General features: G+C 29.5%; 2 protein-coding genes across 2 annotated transcripts; both read left to right on the top strand.

The window, feature by feature from the left end:
- The first annotated feature begins 346 nt into the window (after positions 1-346).
- On the top strand, positions 347-2,986 carry LOC113859590 (transcription factor bHLH18-like). Its single transcript, XM_027492323.1, has 3 exons — positions 347-904; positions 2,140-2,496; positions 2,891-2,986. The coding sequence occupies exons 1-3, from the start codon at positions 347-349 to the stop codon at positions 2,984-2,986; spliced, it is 1,011 nt and encodes a 336-aa protein (XP_027348124.1).
- Positions 2,987-12,756: 9,770 nt separating this feature from the next.
- Positions 12,757-18,225, top strand: LOC113859589 (protein trichome birefringence-like 2). Its single transcript, XM_027492322.1, has 5 exons — positions 12,757-13,400; positions 13,697-13,889; positions 13,979-14,169; positions 16,330-16,488; positions 17,883-18,225. Exons 1-5 carry the CDS (start codon positions 12,757-12,759, stop codon positions 18,223-18,225), a joined length of 1,530 nt encoding a protein of 509 aa, XP_027348123.1.
- The last annotated feature ends 8,229 nt before the right edge of the window (positions 18,226-26,454 follow it).

Raw genomic sequence — 26,454 nt, 5'->3', positions numbered from 1 at the left:
TTCATCTGGGTACTTGCATTATAGTGGTTATATATATATAATCCTAATAAATAAATAAACCTCACATGACACAAATTTCATTTTGCTATATAAGTTCCAAAGCTTACTTTTTATCAACTACGGTGATGCACAAGGTCCACTTCAGGCAAAAATGGAGGATTTATTGATGGATTGGGTTTCTCAATTGGTAAAGATCACTCAAACTCATTATAGCATACTAAGAATTTGTGAGCGCATTTAACTATTCTTATGAACAAATTAACAATGATCATGCATGTAATGCCTAAAAGTACCTAACTTTTCTAGTTTTCTTCTCTCTCTTTGGTGTATCCAATTGTCACAGGAAATGGAAATGGAAAAAGAAGATATCTTGAATAATCAAAGTCATAGTTCATTTAATGAGCAAGAGTTCTTAAGAGAGATCCTTCAATACCCAGAAAATTTCTCACCTGAAAGGGAGCAATATCCCTCCCCTTGTTACACAATCCAAAACAATAACACTAGTGTTGAAGGTGGTGCCACAAGCCCCACCAATAGCTCTTTGTCCTTTGATGAGACAAGCCTTTGTGGGAATGATGGCACCCTCCACAAAAGTAACAGCTCCAACTCTATCAAGTCTTTTGAGAGAGGTGTTTGTTCTCCATTTACTTACCTTCTTTCTTTTGATAACTCAACTGCTGAACCAATTATCCATGGTTCACCTAAGCTTAATTCAGCATTTGGATCTAATAAAAGGGCTATAGTGAAAGATGGATCTGAATTAGAATCAAGGATGAGTCAAACAAGAAAGAAAGTTAGAGGGTCATCTGAGACACATGATCACATAATTGCTGAGAGGAAAAGAAGACAGGAACTCACAGGGAGCATCATAGCACTTTCAGCAACAATTCCTGGGCTCAAGAAGGTCAGTTATCTGATGAACTTATTAAGACTATGCTTTCATTAGCAAGGGAAATATTACCTTTTTTTTTTTAATTTACTTTTTAGTCTTTTGCTAAGGATTAATAACACAAATTTTATAAAAAAATAATTTCAGAAAACGTGGTATTTTCATTGACTGACGATATAAGAAAATAAAAATAAAAAATAATTTTTCTTAATTTGGGAGTAACTTATAAGTTGAGTAAACTCACTCAAGAAACATAACTCTCCCACCTTATTTTATTATTAGCAAATTTTAAACCCAAGTTTTTTTTATTACGTGAAACCAATTTTTTTATCAATTGAATTAATATAAATTGCTAAAATATACAATTGAATTTTTTTTTTCATTTTATTTTTAACATGTTCTTTTAGGTAAAGATTTGTTGAACTTAAAAGATAAAAGAAATACATAAATTTTATTCTTAAGTTAACTTTTATATTTAAAAAATAAAAAAGATAATACTATATTATAAATTAACTTTCTCGTCCAATAATAATAATACAATATTTTTTATCTTATTTATGCAAAGTTACAGCTCCTTTTGCCTAAATAATTAATAGTATACATGGCATTATATATAATTATTTTTATTTTTTAATTATATTTTGTTTCTTTTTCATATACAGAATGTTAAATTATTCTTCAAAATTAAAAAGAACAACTTTTGTTTTTAATATTTTATTATATATACAAAATTTTTTCCAATAATCAGTCTTGATTTTTCATTAACCTTTTTTATATTCGTTGGCATAAGATTAGATTCGGCCACGAGATTCCATTTTCAACAGATTGACCTAGCTTTTAAAATTTAATTTTAAAAAAGAAAAATTCGATATAACCACTTAAGTATTTTTTTTATTAGTATGTCTGTCTTTTTAAACTTTTATTTTTATAATTTATTTTTTACATTTTATACTTAAAATAATGATTCGGTAGAGTATTCGTCAAATCGCTAGAAAGTTCATCGGCATTTGCGATCAACTTTCACCGTTAAGTATTATCAGTAACAACTGGATAATATTTTAATTGTATTTAATTGAAAACATGCTACAAGCAAACTAATAATGACGCCGGAAAAAACTATAAAAGAACATCTTTCATGGTCCATTTATTTGTTCGGATATTATTATAATTGAATTTTCAATCATTAAATTATCATTGTTTTTGGTATCGTAAAGCACTTAATTTTACTAATAGCTATATTAGAACTATAGATGGACAAGGCTTATGTACTTCGAGAAGCTGTCAATTACACGAAACAACTTCAAGAGCGAATTAAAGAGTTGGAGAATCAAATCAAAGATAAAAGAGGAGATTCAACAATATTCATCAAGAAATCGCGAGCCTCTTCAGATAAAAACATTGGCAAATGTGAAAAGAACACAGAATCACCATTTGAGGTTGAAGCAAGAGTCCTGGAGAAGGAAGTACTCATTGGAATCCATTGTGAAAAGCAAAAGGACATAGTGTTCAAAATACATGTCTTGCTTGAAAAGCTTCATCTCTCTATAACTAGTAGCAGCGTGTTACCATTCGGAACTTCTACTCTTATAATCAACATTATTGCTCAGGTATGAAACAATATTCATGTAATTTTTTCTTTAATCAAATAAAATATTAATTATTTCATTTCAAGTATACGTCTTAATTATATCATCCTATAACATTGATTCTCAATAAAATTTAGATCCTCTCGTGTTGCTAATCATGTTTGAGTGAGAAAAATACAATTTTTATCAAACAATGATCCATTATGATTAATTATAAGACCCAGTAATTAAATTTGATAAAAAAAATTATACTTTTCTTTGTAACATGACTATATTATATTATTCAATAAAGCAAGAGGATATAAATCGTTTCTCATTAAAATTGATATCTGTGTTCGAACTTAAATGACTACACACAATTTGTAATGTTCCGGTGACGTGGAATTCTAAATTGCTATAGCTGTGTGTGATGCAGATGGGTGATGAATATAGCATGACAATGGATGACCTCGTGAAAAATATGAGAGAATATCTGTTAGAGCATATGTCATGCAATAGTGATCCGTGCTAGGGCATCAAAGAAGTTGTTCAACTATACTTCACGGTGATTGAGGATGTTTTGAGAAGCTATTGCACTTCGGTGGCTTCGTTTGTTTCTTTGTTGTCGTATCAAAGGGGAAAAGAAAAATAAAAGCCATGAACATATACTTGTTTATTCAAATGCTATCATATAAAGGTCTTGAATTTATGGCACATAGGTTTATTTTGTTGGGTTATCGTTTCTTTTGAGTTGGACATAACAATTCAATACGGGTAATTTGGGTCTTACGTCAAAAGCGAAAAAAAAGTTAATATTTTTTTTTACGAACATAATGCATTCAAAATTCATAGAAATCTCTGCCGCTAAGCTAAACCGAGGGCCACTGAGCCCAAGCGCAGTGGCACCACAACATCAAGAATGAATAAAAATAATGAGTGACTCATGAAGTTGTTTTATGAAAAGATCTTTCTTTCTAAGAATAATTTGGTTAATTTTCATGGTTTAATTTCTTTTTTATTTACGAATATTTTCTTGTATTATATATAAGAAATGATGCAATGTTATAGTCATTTCATAAGTTATAAACTTGTTATAACTTCAAATTGTCCCAAAGTACTGTTTACATTGATTGAGACTGTGCTTGAACTATAACTTCAATCCATTTTCAACCGAAATTTTATGTTTCTCAAGAAAAAATGAATTCATTATTCCTCAACGTTTCACAAATTGTGAAAGTTGTCAAAATACCTTTCGTTATCTAAAATAAAACCATGTTAGTATGTAGAGTTACTAAACCGGGACAAAAGAATAGAACCTTGTTAGACAAGCAAGAAAAAAATTTACAAAACACAAATGTGTGTTGGTTTTGAAAAACTTGCAATTCCATGTCATCATGCACTCGTTGTGTGTTCTAACGCTCGACAAGATTGGACCTTTTTTGTTAATGAGGTTTACACTATAGAGTATGTATTCAATGTGTATAAAGCACAATTCTCTTCAATTTCTAATGAAAACATGTGGCTGTAATACATTGGACCAAATATATGACTAAATCTTGAACTTAAGCGAATTCTTGAGGGTCGTTTGATTACCATGAAGATTTATAATGAAATAGACAAGACTGATCTAAGCCAAGGAAAATGATGTAGACTGTAACACCAGATAGACATGTTCACATGTTTCATCCTCTAACCAACATAATTAATTCATTATATCATGTACTAAGAGTAATATTGATAACTTTATGTCACCACTATCTCCATTAAATTTTGATGTTTATCGACTTATTATGTACCATCTTTTGATACATTTAACCAGACAATGCTAAAGTACATAAAATTTTAATTTCAAAGTACATAAAATTAAAATTTTTACATCGCCATGCTTTAATAATTAAAAGCCTTACATATTACAAATAAAAGTATTGCATACATATCCATGACAATGTTTATAGGTGATAAGTCTATAATTAGGTCCTCTTTTACAGCTCATATATTCATTTGGCTTTTAATTTATTTGAATTTTATACTAATTTATATATTAATTGTGCAGTTTGATATAAAGAAGCTGCAAATGGATTTTGGATCCATTCTAGGCCCAAATTGATGGAAGATTAGAGCTTCACAGTAGTCAGCACGTCTAGACTTATTGAATAAGCACGGAAGTGCTTTGAACCCATGTACAGTCGTGCTTAAGGCCTTGCACGACCGTACTCATCTACAGGAAACCCAATTATGAAGAGTCTTTAAGGTTTTCAAATCCTATTAAAAGGGAGACCTCAGGCACCGTAGGGACACCGTTTTTATCTTGGCTTTTGCTCTAAGATACATCTCATCTCGTCTCTCTTGCACGGAATCTTTGGCACACTCTTGTTGAGACTTGGAGTTTTGAGCGACCATACTTGAAGACTGAGAACTCATCTCATTCTAGTTTGCTATTTCTTTTAATTATGGCTTTGTTTATGATTGTTTTAGTTCTTTTCTTTAGCATGAGTAACTAAGTCCATAGCTAGGACTATAAGAACTATTGTTCATGAATTTATGAGGCTTTGACATTTGAATCTAAATTTGATTTCTGTTTCGTGATTAGATTTTATCCTATTGTACTTCTCTCTTAATTCTAAATAATTATATCGTCAGACGACCGTACCTCGGTTAATTAATAGATGTAGAGAGTAAAACGAGACAAAAGATTAGGTGGATCAAACCAATCTTTCTCTTCTAATCGTTATTAAATTAACAAGTTCATAGGTTCCTTAAGCTTTCTTAAATTGATATCTTGCATGACCATTGAGCATTGTCACCTTGCTTAGGTGAGAGTGATCTCGCTCAGGTGAGATGAATCGCTCAAGCGAGGACTCACAGGATAAATAGCGTGCTCTGTGGACATCATCTCGCTCAGGCGAGATGGAGCTCGCTCAAGCGAGTATATCAGAGAAGAGGGTGCGAGACCACTGTCTGCATATCTCGCTCAGGCGACAGATTCTTCGCTTAAGCGAGATGTTCCTCGGTTAAGTAAGAACGCGCGGGGCTGAGGGGTATTTAAGAAATTTTCTGCATGAGAAATTCATTCTATTTGAAACTCATGTCCTTCTCTCGAGTTTTCTTTGCACTCTCTCTTGCTTTTACTTAGATTAAAGCCTCAAAAGCTCCATTTTCTCTTCAAAGTCAAACTTGGACATTGAAGCTAATTGACTTTAAGAGAACTTCCATCGGTAAATCTTAATCCTTTTCACCATCTCTCCATAAACTCATCTTCGAGGTAAGGAGAGCTCTATTTTATCATTAGATTATAGTATTTATTTGTGATCTTAGAGCACTGTTATATGAATATTTTATGAGAATATGTGATTGAGATAGTTATTGTGTGAATAATGAAGAAAAAAAAATGTTTGTTTGATTCTTTGGATTGATTGATTGTTTGGGCCAAATGGATGATATATGCTTACTTGCATTGTATGATGAGTACTTGATATGGAATATTATGGAACTTGCTAAGTAATTTTGTGTGATTTTATGAAATATATTTGAGTAATATGATACAAGGTAATGATGTTGATGACAAATGATTTACGGTTGAAATTGTATTAATGAATGTATGCGTGGAATGGATTGGAATGGACTTAGTTTGGAAGTTCCTTACTAAGCACGCTCTTCTGAGTGAGAAAGAGAATAACTCTGAGAATGACTATAAAAGTTGAATATGGATTGAATCTAGTGTGAATAGTTACAGAGATACACTGTGGGTATAGAGTCCAGAGATGATGAAAATCTGGGAGAAACGTAGAGTGGTGAGTGACATTCACGTTGCATATGTGTACACACTCTTTATGTAAGTGAATGTGTCACATGACCTCACACTCATTTCTTAACTAGACTCCTGATTATGCCTTTGCTAAAGGGCTCAATTATTGTACATGTTATATCCTTGTGCATGGGCTAACCGACGTTATTTACCTAGTTGAGTAAGACCTCAAGAAATGCTAGAGGCATCGATATTTGTGATCACAGTACACTGGGAGTGCGTATTAGAATGAGAGAATGGATAATAGATAATAAATTGTGAATGATGTGTATTTGAATATGTTGCTATGTGAAATTAGTGTAAATATAGATATGTTGTAATTATATTATAAATCATGATTTTGTGATATAATGTTTACAAAGGGATAGAACAGACGGTCATCCTTACTAATAATTTCAGGGAATTAAGATGACAGAGCCTCAAGGAAGGATTAGATTAATATATAGTTATGTACATTTTAGGTTAAATTATGTCTTTAATGAAAATCAGAGAGTAAATTATTTTAAATTTGTTGTACTTGTAGAAGATGAACCTAGAGTTTTTATTATGATAGAGATAAATTTCTTTTGTAGTATTTCTTTTGACTTTCCTAGTAGTAGAATACATCAGACTCTCTGTATGTGTGTGTGTGTATATATATATATATAGAGAGAGAGAGAGAGAGAGAGGTACTGTTAAAACTCTAACCGTACTTACTTATCTTTTCACTTATTACGACCACGATCATCTCAAAAGATCGACCCGATGAACCTTTGAGCAAGTTACTGATACAAAGGTTAAAGCAGATTCGGGAGATGATTATCTGAGTTCAGATGGTGATATAAACTTAGAAGATCTAGTCAAGATAGAGAGCTGGCACGAGATTGATGAATATGATTGATCTTCAGTGCTGAGTTATGATTTGAAAAATGGTTTGTAAATTAGTATACTCAATCTTTGGAATGCATGTATAGCTAGGGATGACAATGAGTAAAGTACCCGATGGGCACCCGTAAAATTTATCCACAATGGATAGAGTATTTATCCGCTATATGGTACGGGTATGGGTGTAGGTAAAAATCCGCAAAATTTAATGGGGATAGGTGCGCCCCATACCCGCATATATATATATATATATGTATATATATATATATATATATATATATATATATATATATGCTTGAACTTTATTTTACAATTATGCATTGAATTTTTGTATTATTATATTACTTATGTGAAGTTATATAAGATTAATATAAAAATATATTTAATAATAAAGTAAACCAAAAATTTATTTTAGTTTATATTTTTAATAGAAAAATTTATTTACTATTTTATATTATTTAATTAGGCTAATACAATTTAATTATTATATAGTTAATATGAGATTGACTTTTTTTAAAATATTATTTATATATGACACACATAAAATATTTTTCACATAAATATTTTTGTTAATAATATTGATATTTAAATCATAAAGTGAATGATAAATAATAAATATATTGTAAATATTTTATAAATTTTACAATCACCTACTATTACCATAAATTTATTATTTATTAATAATATTTGAATTTTATTTTTATATTTTAATTTAAAATAATATTTTTCTATGCAACATATGTATTACAAGCACAACTATAATCTATTAAATCTAAATAATATTATTCTTACTATTTATTCACTTTCAAAGAAGTTTTTGAAAAGATATAAATATAAAAAATTATTGTTAATTTTTATTTGTTAATTTTTTTATATAAAAAAGTATAATTTTATTGTGACTATTTATCTTTTATTCAAATTCTTTCTTTTAAAATTTATATACATTATAAATATTTAATTCATTAAAAAAATTTCAAAAATTTATATTTTTGATAAAATATTTTCGTATAGTATGCGAGTTAAAAATATACTAGTATTAATATATATATATATATATATATATTAATTATATTATATTATATTATTTTAATTAAATTTATTATTTTTCTTACAATTTCAAATTCAAAAGTTAAAAATATTTTATGTATTCACTTTCTGTTATTAGTATTGAACTTCTCTACTCTAACTCTATTCTCATTCTCAATGTCTGTCTCATTAAAACCTAACAACTATGAAAAGTTATTCATTAGAGTTAGTTGTCAATGTCGTCACAAGAAGTCACTAGGTGATCCCACACGAAAGGACAACTATTGTGCAGATCTATTTCCTTGTCGCTCTGACATTGTCAATCGATCAAATCTCACACAAGATAAGGTTATCACTGACAAATAACTTGTATATTTAGTTTCGCTTATTATTTCTAAAAATTTTAGTTTAGAAAATTATTATATTAAGATACATTTAATATTTATGATCTTTGAATATTTATTTTTTATCTATGTTTGTACCTTGTTTGGCAACTACATATTAAATTTTTATATTATTATGCTACTTATGTGAAGTTATATAAACATTTTTTTCTCAAACAAACGCGAGTAATGGGTACAAGATGAGTATGTGGGTACTCAAAGGGTATGGGTATGAGGATTAATGTTCATACCCATGCGAGTATGGAGCCGAATACAAGTATTTTTTTTAAAATGCAGGTATGGGAATAGGTACTATAGTACCCTACCCATACCATACCCATTACCATCCCTATGTATAGCCTTTTAAATTATAAACTTTGATTATGTTTAATAGAGCATTTAAAATGTTGTCATACCATCTATACTCATCTCAATGAAAATATTTGTACAAATTACTATATCACAACAAAAATTTTATTAACCAGTCATACTAAAGTCCAGTATACAGAAACTCCGTATTTTACATCAAACTATAAAGTATAATATATACATTGTCCAAAATAATGAAATAAGGATGTTACATATCTAATCTCAATGCATAATCAGTAATCATATTCGTCACACATATACACACATACATCCTCATATGAGATATATCAAATGTACATTCAACCAAGACTCACTTTTATATCATTATATATATAATACACATTCAAATAGTAACCCTCTTATTCATATTAATAATTAAAATAGTTTACAAAACTCGAGGCATTACATGTTATTATTTCATAAGTTTGTTGACACTATTTATTTTTATTGCAATAATTTTTTTCAAATTTCTATAAATAGAAGTCACACCACTCTTCATCTTTTATACACTTGCTGAGCATGCCTTTAACCTATACCACCATGATTAATCAAATCATTTAAATCTAGAATATTTTATATATAACTTTTAGTTAAGCTTGTAATTTTTACGTTTATACATAAGTCATACTAAGTTGGTGTGATATATATATATATAGTAGTAATATGTTGTATACTCGAGTATTAGTCACACTAAATTAATATAATTTGTGTTTAAGTTTTAAATTATTTTAACCTAATATGATTTATATAATGAAAAAAATTTAAATTTTTTAAGAAGGCATTTCTAAAATTTATTATTTATTTTTTAAAACTCTTTTTATAATTTTATATATGAAGACTACATATTTCTCGAAATTTTAACCCTTTTCAATGCTGTGACGAATTGCAGCATCTATGACCCATATGACTAATTAATTTGGCAGCCCTGGGGCAAGTTTGCTTTATGGTGTAACAAAGCTGACACATTTACCAAGTGCTGTATTTCCACATCTTATTTATTATCATAGAATTTGAGAGGTTTACGGTGATAAAACTTTTAGTTTTTGTTAAAGTCTAAAGTTTGAGTTTTATTTATGAATAATTTTTTATGAAAAAATACAAATTTATTTTATTAAAATTATAAAAATATAATAAATATTTTTTAATAAAATTTATTTTTATCAATTATTTATTTTGAGCCATGATAAAATATTTATTATACTTTAATATTTTTATACAATAAATATTTTTAAATAAAAATTATTATTTTAAAATTTAAATTTAATTCTAAAAACTAAAACTTAACAAAACCTAGAAAGTTTTCCTGCATGACGAGAGCAGCGTGCTCCTGCATTCTGAAATGATCACGCTCGCCAAAGAAGTACACTAGCAATTTAGCAAACTGTGTCTTCAACGTGGCATGATATCATTGGATATCCTTAGCGGTGTACTCTATGCCCACTCACGGGAACAACACCACCGCATGCTCGCCATTTACAGCATCATCACTTGCACGAAGCTTTGTGCTCCTATGGACACGCCACGTTTTACGTCTTCCACTGTATGTTTTTACAAAACTGCCCTTAAGTTAGATTTTATTTGGACGTGTTTATGATACACCAACCAAACTGCATTTTATTTTTGTTTTACATTTTGTTTGTTTATTATTTTTTTATTCCATGTTTAAAAATACCTAAAAATATAATAAAAATAATTAATAATATTTTTTTACTATAAATATCTACTATTTTATTTTATTAATGTATTATATTTTAAATTTTAATTAAAAGTTATCATATAAAATTTTATTATATATCTTAAAATACATTAAAAATTATATTTTATTCAACAAGAGGATGTTAATAATTGAATTTACTCAAAATTGTAATTAGTGTGTTTATTTAATTAATAACATGTCAAAAAATTGACAAAATTATTCTTTTATTCTATTGTAGAATTTATGATAAATTTAAATATAAAATAATTTGGAATAAAAAGTTAACAAAAATAATGAAAATTAAAAATATTTCATAAAAATAAGATTATGGTTTAAATAAATTTTTAACTTTAAATAAAATTTAATATTTTAATTAGTAAATTTTGATAAAAAGGAAATTTAGTGTATTTAATAAAATTAAAATAAATTAATGAATAAACTAATTACTTTTTTTTATAGCCAGTTATGAATTATGATTTATGAATCAGATTGATGTTGACAAACCTAATCACTACAAATTAACAAACATTTTCAATGTGTTGCATAAGTATTTTATAAATGAAAGAAAAAAACTAAAAATTATTTATGGTGTCAATTATAAACTGTAAGTTAACAAATTATTTAATTATTAATACTTCTATGTAAACTTTAAATTGATGAAATATATTTTTAATAATTATTATAAATATTTTATTGTGTTTTATGTAAATAAAAATTAATATTAAAAAATAAATTATTATTTATTTTTATTATTATTAAATATATTTGTACATGTGTGCACGTACATTTAATTATGTGAAATAAATATAAAATAATATATACATTTATTTTTGAATATAATAATTTATTAGAAAATAAACAATAAAATTTTTAAAATTTTATAACTTGTCATAATGTACATGTATTTTATCACAATTATAATTTATAATTTATAATTATTATAACTTTTTTTATTTTTTTATTTATATTTCTCTGTTAAGAATCAAATTTTTATTTTTATTCAAAAACCATATTTTAGTCTAATAATACCTATACAGTACTTAAAAAGCTCACTAGATTAGTTATTTAAATGTATTTAATAAATAAAATTTAAAAATTTAAGTGATATGAATTTAAAAGAATATTTACATATCAACGACAAGAATACTATCACATCGTATAATTTAAAATGTAATAAAAGACTATAAATTTAACAAAAAAAATTGTATTTTTATTATAAAATAATTTTAAAATATTATATCAGAAACTAATAAGTTATTTTTAATAATTAATTATTTTAAATATATAAATAATTACTACAAATAATTTATACTTTTTATTGTAGTTTTATAATAAAAAATCAATTATAAATAATTCAAACAAATTAAATAATCTTAATATTATTTTTTACCTAATATTTAAACCTAAAATTTATTTTTACACTTGCATACAACTTTTTTCATACAATCAATTGTAATAATACTAAATTATATCTTCCATCAAATATTAAAATTTTTAAAAATAATTTAATTCAAAAAAATTAATAAGAGATAATTACAGTAATCAGCTGTGACATTAGCATTGATTATGTTTATATTCTTATGGATTGGAAAATAATAGTCACATTCTTTATCGTGTTTGTATTTTGTTATTTTAAAAATGATGTTGGTTAATGCCTAAGAATAATGTATAAAATTAAAAAAAATATAACTGCAACATATAAGAATAAATTTTATTATTTTATTGAGAAAAAATAAAATTTTAAATTTATTAGTCATAAAAATAATTTTAGAAAAACATAAACTCGTTTTCTATTATATCAATTAATATTTTAAACTTCTAAATGAAACAAACTTGTGATATGTTTTGACAAAGGGATAATACAAATTAAATAAATTAAGAAATGACAATATTGTTTGAAAATATTTAAAAAACAATTAAACAGATATTTTGCTTTAAAAGAATTACAGAGGTTATTTTGGGAAATTTAGACAAAATTAGAATGCTACTGAAACAGCAGTTCCTTCCGGTGTTTCGCTTCATCCACCACTACTTTCTTTCAGAAGGAGTCACAACGTCCTGAACCAACCCAACTCCGATACCTTTGCAGCACATTGTTTTCTTCACTTGGAAAGGAACCGCACTGTTCTTTATCTTTGTTCACAAAACTCAAAAGCACCATGCATGTTCTTTTCTCTAATAACTCCAAGAGAATCACATTCCCTGAGCCCTTTCAGTCACATAGAAGAAGAGTGTTTTCATGGTTCACTTTAGGTGTTGCTGCTTCTCTTGTTTTGTTGTCTCTCTTCTTTCTCAGTAACTCCCTCAAAGTTGAAGTCTTTGTGCCACCACTTCACACTGATGGTGCAAACTCTTCCTTTGTTTCTTGCCCCTTCAACGCTAACCACTCTTCTTCCTCTGAGAACAACGCATCTGTGAAGAGAGTTGAAGAAGGAAGTGCTGTTGTGAACAGAACTCATGAAGTGCATGTGTCAGGTAATGGATCAGAGGGTAACATGCATGTTATTGTTAAACCTGAGGAGAATAATATTTTTGAGAATTCTAGTTTCAGTTATAATTTGGTTGGGATAAAGAATGTAACTTTCGCTCACAATGAAACCCACCAAGAGGAGAAAAAGAAAGTTGGGTTGCATGAGAAGTGTGACATTTTTGAAGGAAAGTGGGTAAGAGATTATTCCAAGCCATACTATTCTTTGGGCTCTTGTCCCTTCATTGATAGAGATTTTGATTGTCACCGTAATGAGAGACCCGATGCTGAATATGTTAAATGGAAGTGGCAACCAAATGGTTGCCAAATTCCAAGGTATGGTTTGATAAATATAACTGTTTTTCACTACCGACTATGAAATATTATTATTGTGCACCTTGAGTTGGAAAATAGTTTGTGTGAGAATGAGGAATAATTGCATGCTTGGAAACTCATTGAATTTAAGATATTAAGTTATAACTCACAGTGAATGTTAGAATTGATCAAGGATTGAGTGGATTTGAAGTAAATTACAAATGATAAGAAAATCCAATATATACTGTAACAATTAACAATGCATTTAATTCAAGCCATTAAATTGGATCAATGATTGATGTCATGTTACTTGTTAGTTTGAATGCAACTGATTTTCTGGAGAGGTTGAGAGGACAGAGGTTGGTTTTCGTGGGGGATTCACTCAACAGGAACATGTGGGAGTCACTTGTGTGCATTCTCAGTCAAAGCATTAGGAACAAGAAACGTGTTTTTGAAATTTCGGGGAGAAGAGAATTTAAGAAGAAAGGTGTATATTCTTTTAGATTTGAGGCAAGTTTCCTTTACTTCTATGGTATTTTGTCAAGTGTGAATCTTGTATTGGGATGGTATGTTACTAGAATTTCTTTGCTGTGTTTTAGGATTATAATTGTTCGGTGGATTTTGTTGTTTCCCCATTCATAGTTCAAGAGTCAACTTTCAAGGAGAAAAATGGGTCGTTTGAGACATTAAGATTGGATTTGATGGACCGGACTACAACCAAGTATCGCGATGCTAATATCATAGTCTTCAATACGGGTCACTGGTGGACCCATGATAAAACATCAAAAGGGTGAGTGCTGTTCCTTTCTTTCTTTCACTTAAAATCATGGTCTACGGTTTATGCTTCAAAGTTATCCTCAAATTCAGGCATCTTTGGAAGAGCACGTAGAAACAGCTTATAAGTTTTATGATCAAATTTATGGGTGATTCTAATATCCTCCCATCTTTTGTAAGAAGTAAGATAAAATTATCTTTTTCAAAAGTTTTTAAACATTGTGGATCATTAATCAAAATTAGATGGTTAAAAATAAAAGATAGGAAACGGGTAATACAAATTACATTTAGGAAGGATATATTAGTAATTTTCTTTCTTTCTTATTTGGTTCTTCTTCTTTGTCTTCTCCCTTTTTTTCTGCAGTATTAATAATATAGCTCAGACTCAAAAAAAATATAAAAAAATACTAAAAAAATTGGAAGCATAAATTAATATTCTGGAGATGCTTCAGTAAGTTCTCATCCTTATTCAGTAATAAAAGAATACATATTAAAATATGGTAAATATGAATTTACTAAGAATCTTTATTGAATATGTTTATGTTTTCTTTTTATCCTTGAAATACAACACTGTTTGTTTAAGAAAATCAAGACTTAGTCGAAAATCTGCATCAAAAATTGCAAGAAACTCATAGTATTTCATATAGTCACAGCTTGTAGCAGACTTGAGATTCTCAGTTTTATATCTTGGACTATCAGATAGATTATATTGATTCTCTTTTAACTTTATTTTGTGACCTTATTAACCATTATCTCCTTTCCATGACATAATTTTCTTTTTAATGTTACTTTCTAGATCGATTTTGTAGTTACATTGATCTTATTGGAGAACTAATGCATAAAAAGCTAACTATATTTTTTATATCGATTTTACGAAAGAACTGATGTAGAAAGTTAACATAAGTACTTTTACATCAGTTTTACAAAAAAACCTATGGAGGGAGTTAACATCTCAACATCAAAAATAAAATAAAGCTAACGTCATGATTTTTTGAAGGTGCATATTTTTTTGGGTAAAGAGTTATATTATTTCACTTGATGGAATTTTAATCTTTTAGCTTTACTTTGCTGATTCTGTGTAGGCGTATGAGCAGTCTTTTAGTGTTCATTTTTTTACTTGTATCAACCTCAAATGTAGTTAAAACACCTCAGATGCAGCTATGTTTGACCCCTTCTTTCATATCATTGTGCTAATTCTCTCTAAACGGTATAATTGTTGTTGTTGTCAATAGTAGAAACAAAGTGATACTACTAATTTGATATCTTTCTACGACAACGACAAGATTATGTTAAGATTTAGAAGGGATCGTTGTTACAGTGAAGACATGTGGATATTATGTATCACTTAATAAAAATTAACCTTTTTTACATGTCTATTAACATTAAATGTCAAACAAACTATAATTTTATGTGATTTCAGAGTTTTGATAGAAAAAAAAATAAAAATGGAGGAGGTTAAGAGGAAAGGAGAAATGAGAATGGAGGAGTTCTAGATAAAGGAAAGGTAACATTTTACCTATTTACCCTTTATTAACATGTTATTATTAAAATAGTCACATGCTACTTTTTGATTATTAACCTTTTCACCCATTAATCTGAACTATTCATTTTCTATCTACAAATATCGATAGCTTAGTGTTAATTTCACTTTACTTATTAAAAAGTATTATTTTTACTTCTTGCAAAAGAAAGAAAGATATTAGAATCACCTCAAATTTATCCAACAAACCTTCGTGTAAAAATTATATATTCATTAAATAAGCATTCAATTAAGCTACTTATAAGAGCAATGTGAGTAACTTACTCTTTTGAAAGCACTTCTTATAATTGGTTCCTTTATTAAAAGTCAAAGCAATTATTAAAAAGTGATTGATTCATGACATGAGTACTTTAACTTTTAAGGAAGGATTTTTTAATCTATGCAAAGTTGCACATAATAAAAAATAATAAATATTAAGTTTTATTAGAAATGGAATTAATGCATTGAATTGGATAATTTTTAATAAAAGTTTATTATATATAAAATCTTATCATGTATAGTGTTGCATGAGTTAGAAAAAGTATTTTAAAAAATAAACCTACAAAAAAGAATGTGTTTCCTATGACTGCAATTGTGTAATTTTTATTATGAATTTACAATATCATATGTTTCCTATGGCATCTGGTACTGTTACAGAGAAAATTATTATCAAGAAGGAAACCATGTATACCCGCGACTAGAGGTTCTGGATGCATATAAGAGGGCTTTGACCACTTGGGCTAAGTGGGTTGACCGAAAAATTGATGCCAATCAAACTCAGGTTTTATTCAGAGGATACTCGGCTACCCATTTCTGGTATTGTTCTCTTTTACACGTTTCCATAATTTCTTACTGGAACTCGAAAATTTCTTGAAGCATCTTTCTAACTAGAAATATGTATTGCTAAGAAACAATACATGCTAACTTGCCAATGTCCTGTCTCATCTGATACTATGACTGAGTTCACTTGCCCTTCAACATAGGGATTTGCATAGATTAAATTTGCTCAAAATTAGTCTAAATCTATTTTAAATCCAATTATATGGATTAGATTTTAAATCGATCTATTTTTTTAAAACTGGTTTAGAACTGGTTTTTAAATTTTGAATTTTGTTTAACCAATTTTAAATTTAGTTTTAGTCAAATTAGCTTTATCAATATAGTCTAATGTGATGTATACAACACTTTTTTTTCTTCCATAAACTTCTCTTAAGCCTTTACGAAAACACGTCTGTTGCCAATTTTTTCCGTTTTCTTTTTCAAGAGAAAGTTAATCGCATAAATGGAAATTCTACAAATATATTTATATAATAAGGAACATGCAGTGTGTCATTGTTGGGAAATGGAAATTATTGAGCCATTTTGTATTTGGTAGTATACTTAGCATTGTTATCTCAAATCCATTTGATCTGAAGATAGACAAAGTTCTTGGTAGTTGAAAACTTGAAATTAAGTAAACCCAACAATTGGCTTACCTTCATACCTTGTCATCACGATCCTCTTTACCCTTTTTTTAATTTGATATAACCTCTTTATCTACTTTATTTTTATTATTGCTATTGATTTTTAACTTTAGCTAGTTCGGCCTCACCCTTACTTCCACCTCCCCAGACTGGAAAAACTATCTTATCTAGTTGATCCTGTTTCTACTGCATGGCATCGACTTGCCTTCCTAATACGTAGTATTATGATAAATGTTAGCAAAACACTTTCTAATACATTTTTATTATTGATTGAAGTTTTTTGAAAATTACAAAATTATGGGCATTTATTTAACGAGTCGATTCATTTTGTTAGCCAATAATAGAGATTGTATCAAAAGAGTGTAGTAAACTACTATTGCAATTTCTAGAATACAATTAGCTCTAGAATTTTTTATTTTTATTTTTTACTAATTTTAGCTTATCATCCCTGAGTTGAATTTGGTTCTATGTCAAGCGAATTTAAATTTACCTGCTGAATGGTGTAAAAGTAAAAAGACCTGTTATCATTTGAACTAACCATTAACCACTTACCATTTGGATTAACTACATGCAATAAAATTAACCTATATTCATTTCACTTAACTGCCATTATAGTTGGTTAACGTGAACTCTCTTCTCGATTTTGAAACGTCCAATGTAGTGACTGCAACAGTATATTTAATCAATTTACTGATTCATATACATTTGGCATACCTTGATGAATAAATTCTAATAATTTGCATGCAGGGGTGGGCAATGGAATTCAGGAGGACAGTGCCACAGAGAAACTGAGCCAATATTTAATGAAAGTTACTTACAAAAGTATCCTTCAAAAATGTGGGCACTGGAACATGTCATCCAACATATGAAAACCCCAGTAATATATATGAATGTAACTAGGCTTACAGATTTCAGAAAAGATGGGCATCCTTCAGTATTCAGAAAGGAATATACGACATCAATTCTTCAGAATACTACTGCATTATACGAAGATTGCAGCCATTGGTGCTTGCCTGGGGTACCAGATACTTGGAATGAGTTGCTCTATGTTTCTCTCTTAAAATATGGAAAGGGAACTTGGAAAAGATGAGCATAACTTCTTCATAATCATTCCATAATCAATTTTTTATTCTTTAAGCATATATTATGTTTCAAGTTTCACCATATGTATATCCTATGTTTTAGGTGTGTATTTGGTATGGTTTGCTTAGAATGACAAGAGGGTGAGGGAAGGAAATAGGATAGTGGATTGGGTTTCCAATTCTTTCCATTGTGGAGGAGTCACTTTTAAGGGTTTCTTGTATTGTCCGAAAAGAAAAAAAAAATTGTCAAGATTGTAATGTAAATATGTTCTACATTCATCTATTTACATGCACGTGTCATGATACTTTGAATGGAACGAAAATTTTATACTTCAGCTAGTTTTGATATTAATTTCTCTGATACACCAATTCGAGATAATATAAAAGGACAAGTTCTGTGTAAAAGGGTGATTTGTTATGATGCTTGTGATGAGGTAGGTTATATGACACACTAGCAATTCTATTTAAAACAGAAGGGTCTCCATTTGGCTAATAGGTAATGTTGAAATTAAATTCACTCCTAATTTACGTAATGGATTGAGTGTTTCTGAATAAGCATCCATTAAAGTGTTTCCACAAGTTGGCAAATTTTTAACTTGGTTATCACTAAAGTTTTTTAAGTCACAATAATTCACACTTCAACCATTGAAAGAGAAGAACGAATTGAATATACATCTTCTCCTACCATCGGCACCCTTCACTTCCTCATTTACAGGATATGTTTGTAGGAGAAGGGTCTGTTTCGATATTTTGTAGGGGAAGAAAATAAATGTTCGTATATTGCGATTTGCTCTCTATGAAGTCAGGTTTTGTTGGTTAACTTGGAGCTTGTTTGGTTAACGCCTATAACCAATTTCATATACCGTGACTTGTTTCAACATAAATCTGTGACTAAATTAATTTGGATATATTAAGTTCAACAGCTTCAAATTAATTTTATGAAAATCAACTCTACCAAAATTTAAATTAAATGGACACTTAACATTGAAACATTAGAATTCAACATTGATAAACATTGTCTTGGTTGAAATGGTAATAATTATTGTCTTCTTATTAATTTTAGCAAATGAAATTTTCATTTTTGTGTATGCTTTCTTTTATATGGACAAGATAAACTATTGTTTTCCTTTAGTTTCCTGGAATACATCCAATGTCAGTAAAATCAGAAACTCAAGTGAAAAAGGGGCATGGTCATTATTGACTTCGAACAATTTTTCTAGGAGGGCTCTGAAGCTTTTCTAATTAATCAACTTCTGCAGAACATAATCCTACACTTTAGGGAACTAAAACACTACTATAAATCTTTTATTGCTAATAAGGCCTCACAACACAGCAAGCATACACACATGGGAAAAGGAAGACAGAAACAACAAGGGAAAGGATAGGGATAGATATGAGATCATATTTACCTACCTACTCATCTGCAGAAACTGAAGAGGAAGCCACACTCAGTTGCAAATTGAGTGTTATGGACAGCACAAGTTGGTAACTAGCTTCTCAAAGGAAGAACATCTTTGTTTATTCCATTCGACTGAAAGAAGAACTATAATAGAGACATACATAGCCATAAGGACACTTAATGAGAGAGTCCATTGCCTTTTTTGTGACTTGCCGGTTTGCCATGCTGTAGCCAAAGCTTCTCTGCTTCATGCAACTCATAGGGAATTATGCTTCTCCATATATAGTACAACCTTGGTGATTACTGATTAGAGGAACCAATGGCTAAGCTTAAGCAAACTGTTTGGAGGTGGAGGAGTGTGTGAGAGGGTCATCACCCCTCACACTCCTCCATACTTCTTTAAGAGCCATGGGTGGATCTTCGCCAACAAAGCTCCATGCCTATCATAGATTCAGGTTTGATAGAATGATTTAAATGATTTCCAAAGGGCTCTATTGAAAGCCAGTGGAGAAATTAGTTTCTGACCATTGCTTTAAATAGCTGATGATTGAGAAACTCAAAAGTGCTATCATCTATTCATTATCCATGATACATTCTTTCTTACTTTTGCTTTCAAACCATCAAAAGTTGCAATATGTAGAAAGTGATCAAAGATAACATACAGTACAGTGTCTATTATATATAAATAAATGATAGGTAAAAAGCATTTATTTGATTTATAGGACAATTTTAACCTTAACCTTAACCTAATTACCTAACCTTTTTTTTGAATCTCCTTTTGCACCTTCTACCTTTGTTAATTTTTTTTCCCTACCAGTTCAAATTGGAAAAAAATTGATGACCCTGTTAATCCCTTTCTTCTACTACAACTTGAGTTGTATCTACTAACTAACGTACATAAATAAATATATTGAATTCCAGATTTCTACCTGTCCTTATCCATAAACTTCATCTTAACATTTTGTCATGAGAAATACAATACACACTACATATTATCTTTCCCCCACAAAGGCGTTTCAGGGAATTTAAGATGAACTAGTGAATCGTGTCAAGTTTCCATATACGAGATACCACCTTGAAAATTTTGAGTCACTTAAGGATATGACTGTCAATATAATAAACTTCAAAACATGGGTACCGACCCTCTCCTTTTTTCATTGGTGCTTGACTTTTGATTATTGGATGTTTTTGCCCAAGTGAATCCACTAGCTGATTCTGCATCCCCACTTCTCATTCAATGATATATATCGTCTTAATCATCCACTAATTTCGATCTTTCTCATCAGCCATGCCAGCCAGCAAAGCTATGCTACAATAGGCCATTTTTGTTTTTTTGTCTTTTGTACTTTGCAACGTGTCAAAATACCTTGCTTCTAATTTGAGACCTCAAAATCTAAAAACTATAGCCATGAATTGAACCAAACTGGTTTAATTTAGCAATGTTAATCCCTATCATACACACTACTTTAGCATTTTCTGTGAACTTTTTCAACTCTCCTTTTGAAAAGAATGATTCCATTACCACCAAACATTGAAGCCATCTGTTTTATATATTTAGTCAATAAAAGTAGCAGTCAATAGCTTGAACTTATATTGGAGGGTCGCTTCTTTGCCTATACTGGCTAAATGGATAACCCAAGGGTCTGTTTGAGATTTTTTTTTATATAAATAATTGCAAAAAAATGCCTTATTTTATAATTTTTTGAAAATAAAGAGAGATAAAATTTAAACAATTATTTTCACAAATTAAAGCAACATTTTTTTCAAATAAAATTAGCTCCAATTCCGTACGACCCTTTTGATGAATTTTACTGAAATGGCAAGTGATCTCCTTCTCAGATGTGCACACAATAATAGCAGCTAGACTATCCACTCAAGCTTTTTTGGCTTGCCTCTTCTTTAAGCAAGCAAACAAAATAGTTATCACATTTTTCTGTTCCTTTAGAATCTAACTTTGCTATTTATTTAATACTATTGTAACCACTCGTAATGTGTAGATGCCAACAGCTAAGCCTATTAGAGTGAGGGAGACCGCAGCTTGTTTTCTCAACTTTTCTTTATGGCCTTTATTATAAAAACAAAAATTGCCATTTAATTAACTTGGTCAGAACAATAGGATTGATTTGTTGAGTTAATTATTTAAATTAACCTCGTTGTTGCCTTAATAATGGAAATCATCATGGTCCACCACATTACAAATGGACACACGACACTTAATGGAAAATCTGAGTTGGTTCCGATTTGCTATCAAGCTTTGGGTCCCCTTATAATCCGAATTTTCCAAGTTTTATTGTGAATTCAGTCTGATTTACGTTCAAATTTGGATGATTGCTTACATAGTCATCATGGTAGTAATTATAAATGTCGTCATCCACTTTCCAGACGTCATAGGAAGGCATACGACAAGTGACTTTTCCATGATGCGGTTTCAATTTGGAATCAAAACCAATGGGGCCCTTATTCTCATTTTTTTTTTCAGTCCAAGATCAATAATTTTTTTTATGTTACTGTACATTAGAGGTTTGGTCATTTGCTCTGATTCTCATATGGCCACCACCTACTAGGTTTCGCCTATATAACCCATTGGATGTACTAGGAGGCCTTCAATATATTCTTTAAAATAGCTTTGCTTTAGTTGGAATGACATCTCAACAGTGCTACACATATTGCCATAATCTTAGTTTCCCTTTTTCCTTTTATGTACGTATATTTTGGGAAGGCCACATGCTGCATCTACTTTTAGCTTTTAAGATCTCATAAAGAATCAAAATAGAAGGGCAAATTATGTATCACATCTGTATGTAAATTGGTTTTGGGTTTGATAGGTCATTAATATAAATTTTTGTTGATTTCTCAAGTATTTGACGTTACTCTTAGGTTGTCAATTTTGAAGTTGTTAAAGTATAATCAAAGAAGAGTTTTTACAGATTATAGCAACTTTTATTTTACAAGCTAACTTTTAGAATTGGATTAAGCTGAAGCCTAAATTTAATACAAGTATCCATATATCAACAAGGGTGTGTTGTGTTTAACTTAGCTGATAAATTTTTATTTTTAAATAAAATTTATAATGAAGGGTAATATCAATACAATTCCAGAAAAAAAATGTTAAAACGGTTCATCAAAAATAGAAGCTCTTAACAATTTAGGGTTTCTTTCATGGTTTAGGGCAGCCAGAGAAACGGGAAAAGCAATTTGCTTTTCACTGCAATTGGTGATTTCAAAGAATACTTTACATTGAACTGATGAGCTGGGTCTAAGAACTTTATGAAAAGTTGATTAAAAGTTGCTATTGGTTGTCTATTTCAAAATTAGAAGAAGCATTTATTAATTAAAGTTAACAATATGTGAGAGTGGGCTTGATACAGGAGTGTACATGAAAGCAATAATAATGGAAGAATGACGATAAAATATGCAGTTGTTTATAGTTTCATTTTCTTTATTTTTGTTCCCATGCTGAAGTTTGTTTTGTTGTGGAACTTAACTGTGGACTTTCTTTTCTTTCTTTCTTTTTGTCGCACAACAAAGCAAGATACCAGGACGGGCACCACAAGTTGGTTCTCATGAAATCCCAAAACCTTGCCACGAGAAAAAAAATCTGAGCAAAATATCATTTAGTTATTTTAGTTTCAGTTGTTATTCATATACCAATTGAATGAATGATAAAATTGATTTTACATGTTAAAATATTAGTTAAATATGACATGTGACATTTAATGATCACATAATAAAGTGAGGTGACTTAAAATTTATTTTTCTCAAAATTTGTTAATTTAATCTTCAAACAATTTTTAGATATAAAATTTATCTATTTGGTACTTAAAGAATCATTAATCAATCAATTATCTTGCTTCCTAAATAATATTTAATAAGTTAATTTAGTTTTTATAAAATTTTTAATCAAACAACTTAGTTTTAAAAAATTCCTAATCAAATTATTTTTTTTTCCTCCACTTCCTTTTTCATTTTAGAATTATATTTAAGAATCATTTATATAACTTAACCAAATATAGTGACTCATCCCAAATTTACTATTACTAGAACTAATAAAAATATTCACCAAGTCAAAATAATACTACCTCTAATCACCATTTATCCTCTTTACTAATAGCACTCAACCATGGCCTTGTGTTGGGTTGCAAATTCTAATGTTAATAGTGAGATTTGGGCAAAAAAACATAAATAAATAGTAATTGTGGGTTTGTGGTGATGTAATAAATGGTGACAAAAGCATGGATGTACATCATTATTAAATGTCACATGTTACATTAATTGTAACTTAAAATGTCAACTGTAATACTCTTATTTTTATTATTTATTATTATTGTATTTTATATTGATTGATTGTGCATGTTGCTTGAATTAGAAGAGTTTAGATGGTGATAATTGTAGGGGATGAGACAAGGCGTTCTGAGTCAGGAAATCTAGGGCATTCTCACTTAATCGAGAAAGGATAATAACTTCCTAACTATTCTTTCCTGGACAAGGAGTCGCAGAAAAAATGAAGATCTCTCTGGACCCATTCTTGCTCAGGCAAAAATTCCCTCGGTCAAGCGGGAATATAAGAAAAACTAATAAAATTCCTCTGTTTGATTTTCATACATCACAGCTCACAGCATGAGATTTAATTATGGGATAAAATATATATATATATATATATATATATATACATACATATATATATATATAGTACAAAAGTTATGCTTTCAAAATTAAATTTCAACAAAATAATAAAGCCCCAAGAACATTTTCATACAGTCCAAAAATTATATAAATAGATATATTTACAACAGTTGCTCTACATGGAGTTCAAAATACAAATTTAAACATCACCATTATATTTCTTTAAAATTATAGCTAAATAGTCTAACCTACCGCTAAGACCTAGACTAGCAAAATAATTAAAGCTACAATCTTCCCAAAGTACGATGACTCCAATATTCCTCAGCTAAACCTCCCAGCATGAGAAGTAGACGCATTACCTGTCATATCTGCTCAGGCACCACCATACAATCATTGCAAAACACACACACACACACCAACATCAACAAAATGCAAGGGTGAGCTTACGAAATAACAATCACGGTCACAAAAAGTAGAATGTGAATGTAAATGTTTATACAACTTATTATTTTAATATTTTTCAGCATATAATGCAACAATGCAGCCTATTTCCAGTCCATCTAATGCAAAATGCAATAACTCAGTTCTAACTGGTTTCACAGCTCTAGTAATCCAGAAGAAACCTATAATTTTCTGATCTGTGAGCGACCCATCTTGGTACCTGGATCCAGATAAAGCACAACTCACCTTAGCATGTTTCCAAATCGTTACATGCCTACGCCCTTAGCTCGACATGTTTTATAATCGTTACATGCCTACGCCCTCAGCTTGGCATGTTTTCTAATCGTTACATGCCTTCACCTTCTAAATATGTGACTCGGTCCTAGTATGACGATATTTCATACAAATACAACACAACCATAAATTAAGTATTTCAATATATTATTTCACAGCACTTATCAACCATTCTCTACACATTATACTACAACATTTCAACAATTATCTCAAACATAAAGAATTTCATACCATACACAAAACAACAGAAAATCTCATCACACATCAGGCTTATTACATCCACCAACAACAAGCAATTCACTCAATCATTCTTACTTTGGATTTTACCCTAAGGTTTGTTTATACACTAACTTATTCTCAGCTAAGACAAAATTATATATATATATATATATATATATATGTGTGTGTGTGTGTGTGTGTGTGTGTGTGTGTGTGTATCAGCATCTAGTAAGTGAATAAGATCAGTTTAGGTAAGCTCCCCTTACCTAGAATGGTTTTCTTAGATCAAAATCTTCGTGAGTTCCAAAGAGAAGAACAAAGCTCCAGGTTCTTAGATCTCTCTATTATCATGAAATAGATATCCTTGAAAAGAGAAATCAAGCAAGAAAGGGTAGAATAGGGAAACCAAGTTCCAAGAATTCACCTAGATCCGCACTAAGTCGATGTTCTCACTTAGATTGGAAAGACGTTTGGCTTCCGGAAGGTTTTCTCTGAGTAAAGAAGGTGAGAGAACAGAGAGAAAATGAGAGGAAAAGGTAGTTTTGTGACAAATGAAAGTTCTCAGCTCAAAATTCCCTTAATTACCCCAAACTCACAAGTAGCGAGAACGCTTTAGAGAGCCTATTTTTGGACAACTTGTTGCTACAACACTATAGCAAGACATCGTGCAGATTACACCAATTAAACCTATTCAATGCACACAACTTGCAAAAGCTCTATACTCAGAAACTATACAACTCACAAATACATAAATCCAAGTCATTTCATACCATTATCAACATATAACATCACATTCAAAATACAAAGACATCATAGTTTAAATTATTACAACATTATCTTTAAAAGAAAATAAAAAAAATATATATATATATAATACAGGCTTGAAAAGAAATGGCTCACCCAAGCAAGAATGATCTCGCTCAAGCGAGAATTCACGAGTTTTGAGGGGTATTTAAGGAATTTCTAGTTTTAAAATTTGCATTACAATCCAAGAAACATTTTCTAACTTTTCCTTTAAACCTCTCTTCCCTCTCTCTCAGAGAAAACTCTGAACTCTTCTTGAATCTGAACTCAAACATCTGTTATAGTGAATCTCAAGTAAGTTTCTCGGAACATGGTTCTTCAATCTCACTTCTATTTTTCTTTATTTTCTCTCTTCTCAAAGTGTACCCTCTTTTGTAATATGTAGGAAGACTTTAGTCTTTTAGACAATCTTTTCCATAAAACTCTTTACAAATTATTTTTTTAAAGTAAGGAGAGC

The sequence above is a fragment of the Abrus precatorius genome, unplaced genomic scaffold, assembly GCF_003935025.1.
Source record: "Abrus precatorius isolate BTA unplaced genomic scaffold, Abrus_2018 Scaffold2, whole genome shotgun sequence".
Classification (NCBI taxonomy): Eukaryota; Viridiplantae; Streptophyta; class Magnoliopsida; order Fabales; family Fabaceae; genus Abrus; species Abrus precatorius.
Note: the sequence above shows the minus strand (reverse complement) of the source record. Positions and strands in the feature narration are given on the sequence as shown.

Bases quoted from the DNA above. Each gene is read 5' to 3' on its own strand.
- LOC113859590 (XM_027492323.1), top strand. From the start codon at position 347: ATGGAAATGGAAAAAGAAGATATCTTGAATAATCAAAGTCATAGTTCA. The intron at 905-2,139 runs GTCAGTTATCTG...TTAGAACTATAG, and splicing joins CAATTCCTGGGCTCAAGAAG to ATGGACAAGGCTTATGTACT. The intron at 2,497-2,890 runs GTATGAAACAAT...TGTGTGATGCAG, and splicing joins TAATCAACATTATTGCTCAG to ATGGGTGATGAATATAGCAT.
- LOC113859589 (XM_027492322.1), top strand. From the start codon at position 12,757: ATGCATGTTCTTTTCTCTAATAACTCCAAGAGAATCACATTCCCTGAG. The intron at 13,401-13,696 runs GTATGGTTTGAT...GTTACTTGTTAG, and splicing joins AATGGTTGCCAAATTCCAAG to TTTGAATGCAACTGATTTTC. The intron at 13,890-13,978 runs GCAAGTTTCCTT...GCTGTGTTTTAG, and splicing joins TATATTCTTTTAGATTTGAG to GATTATAATTGTTCGGTGGA.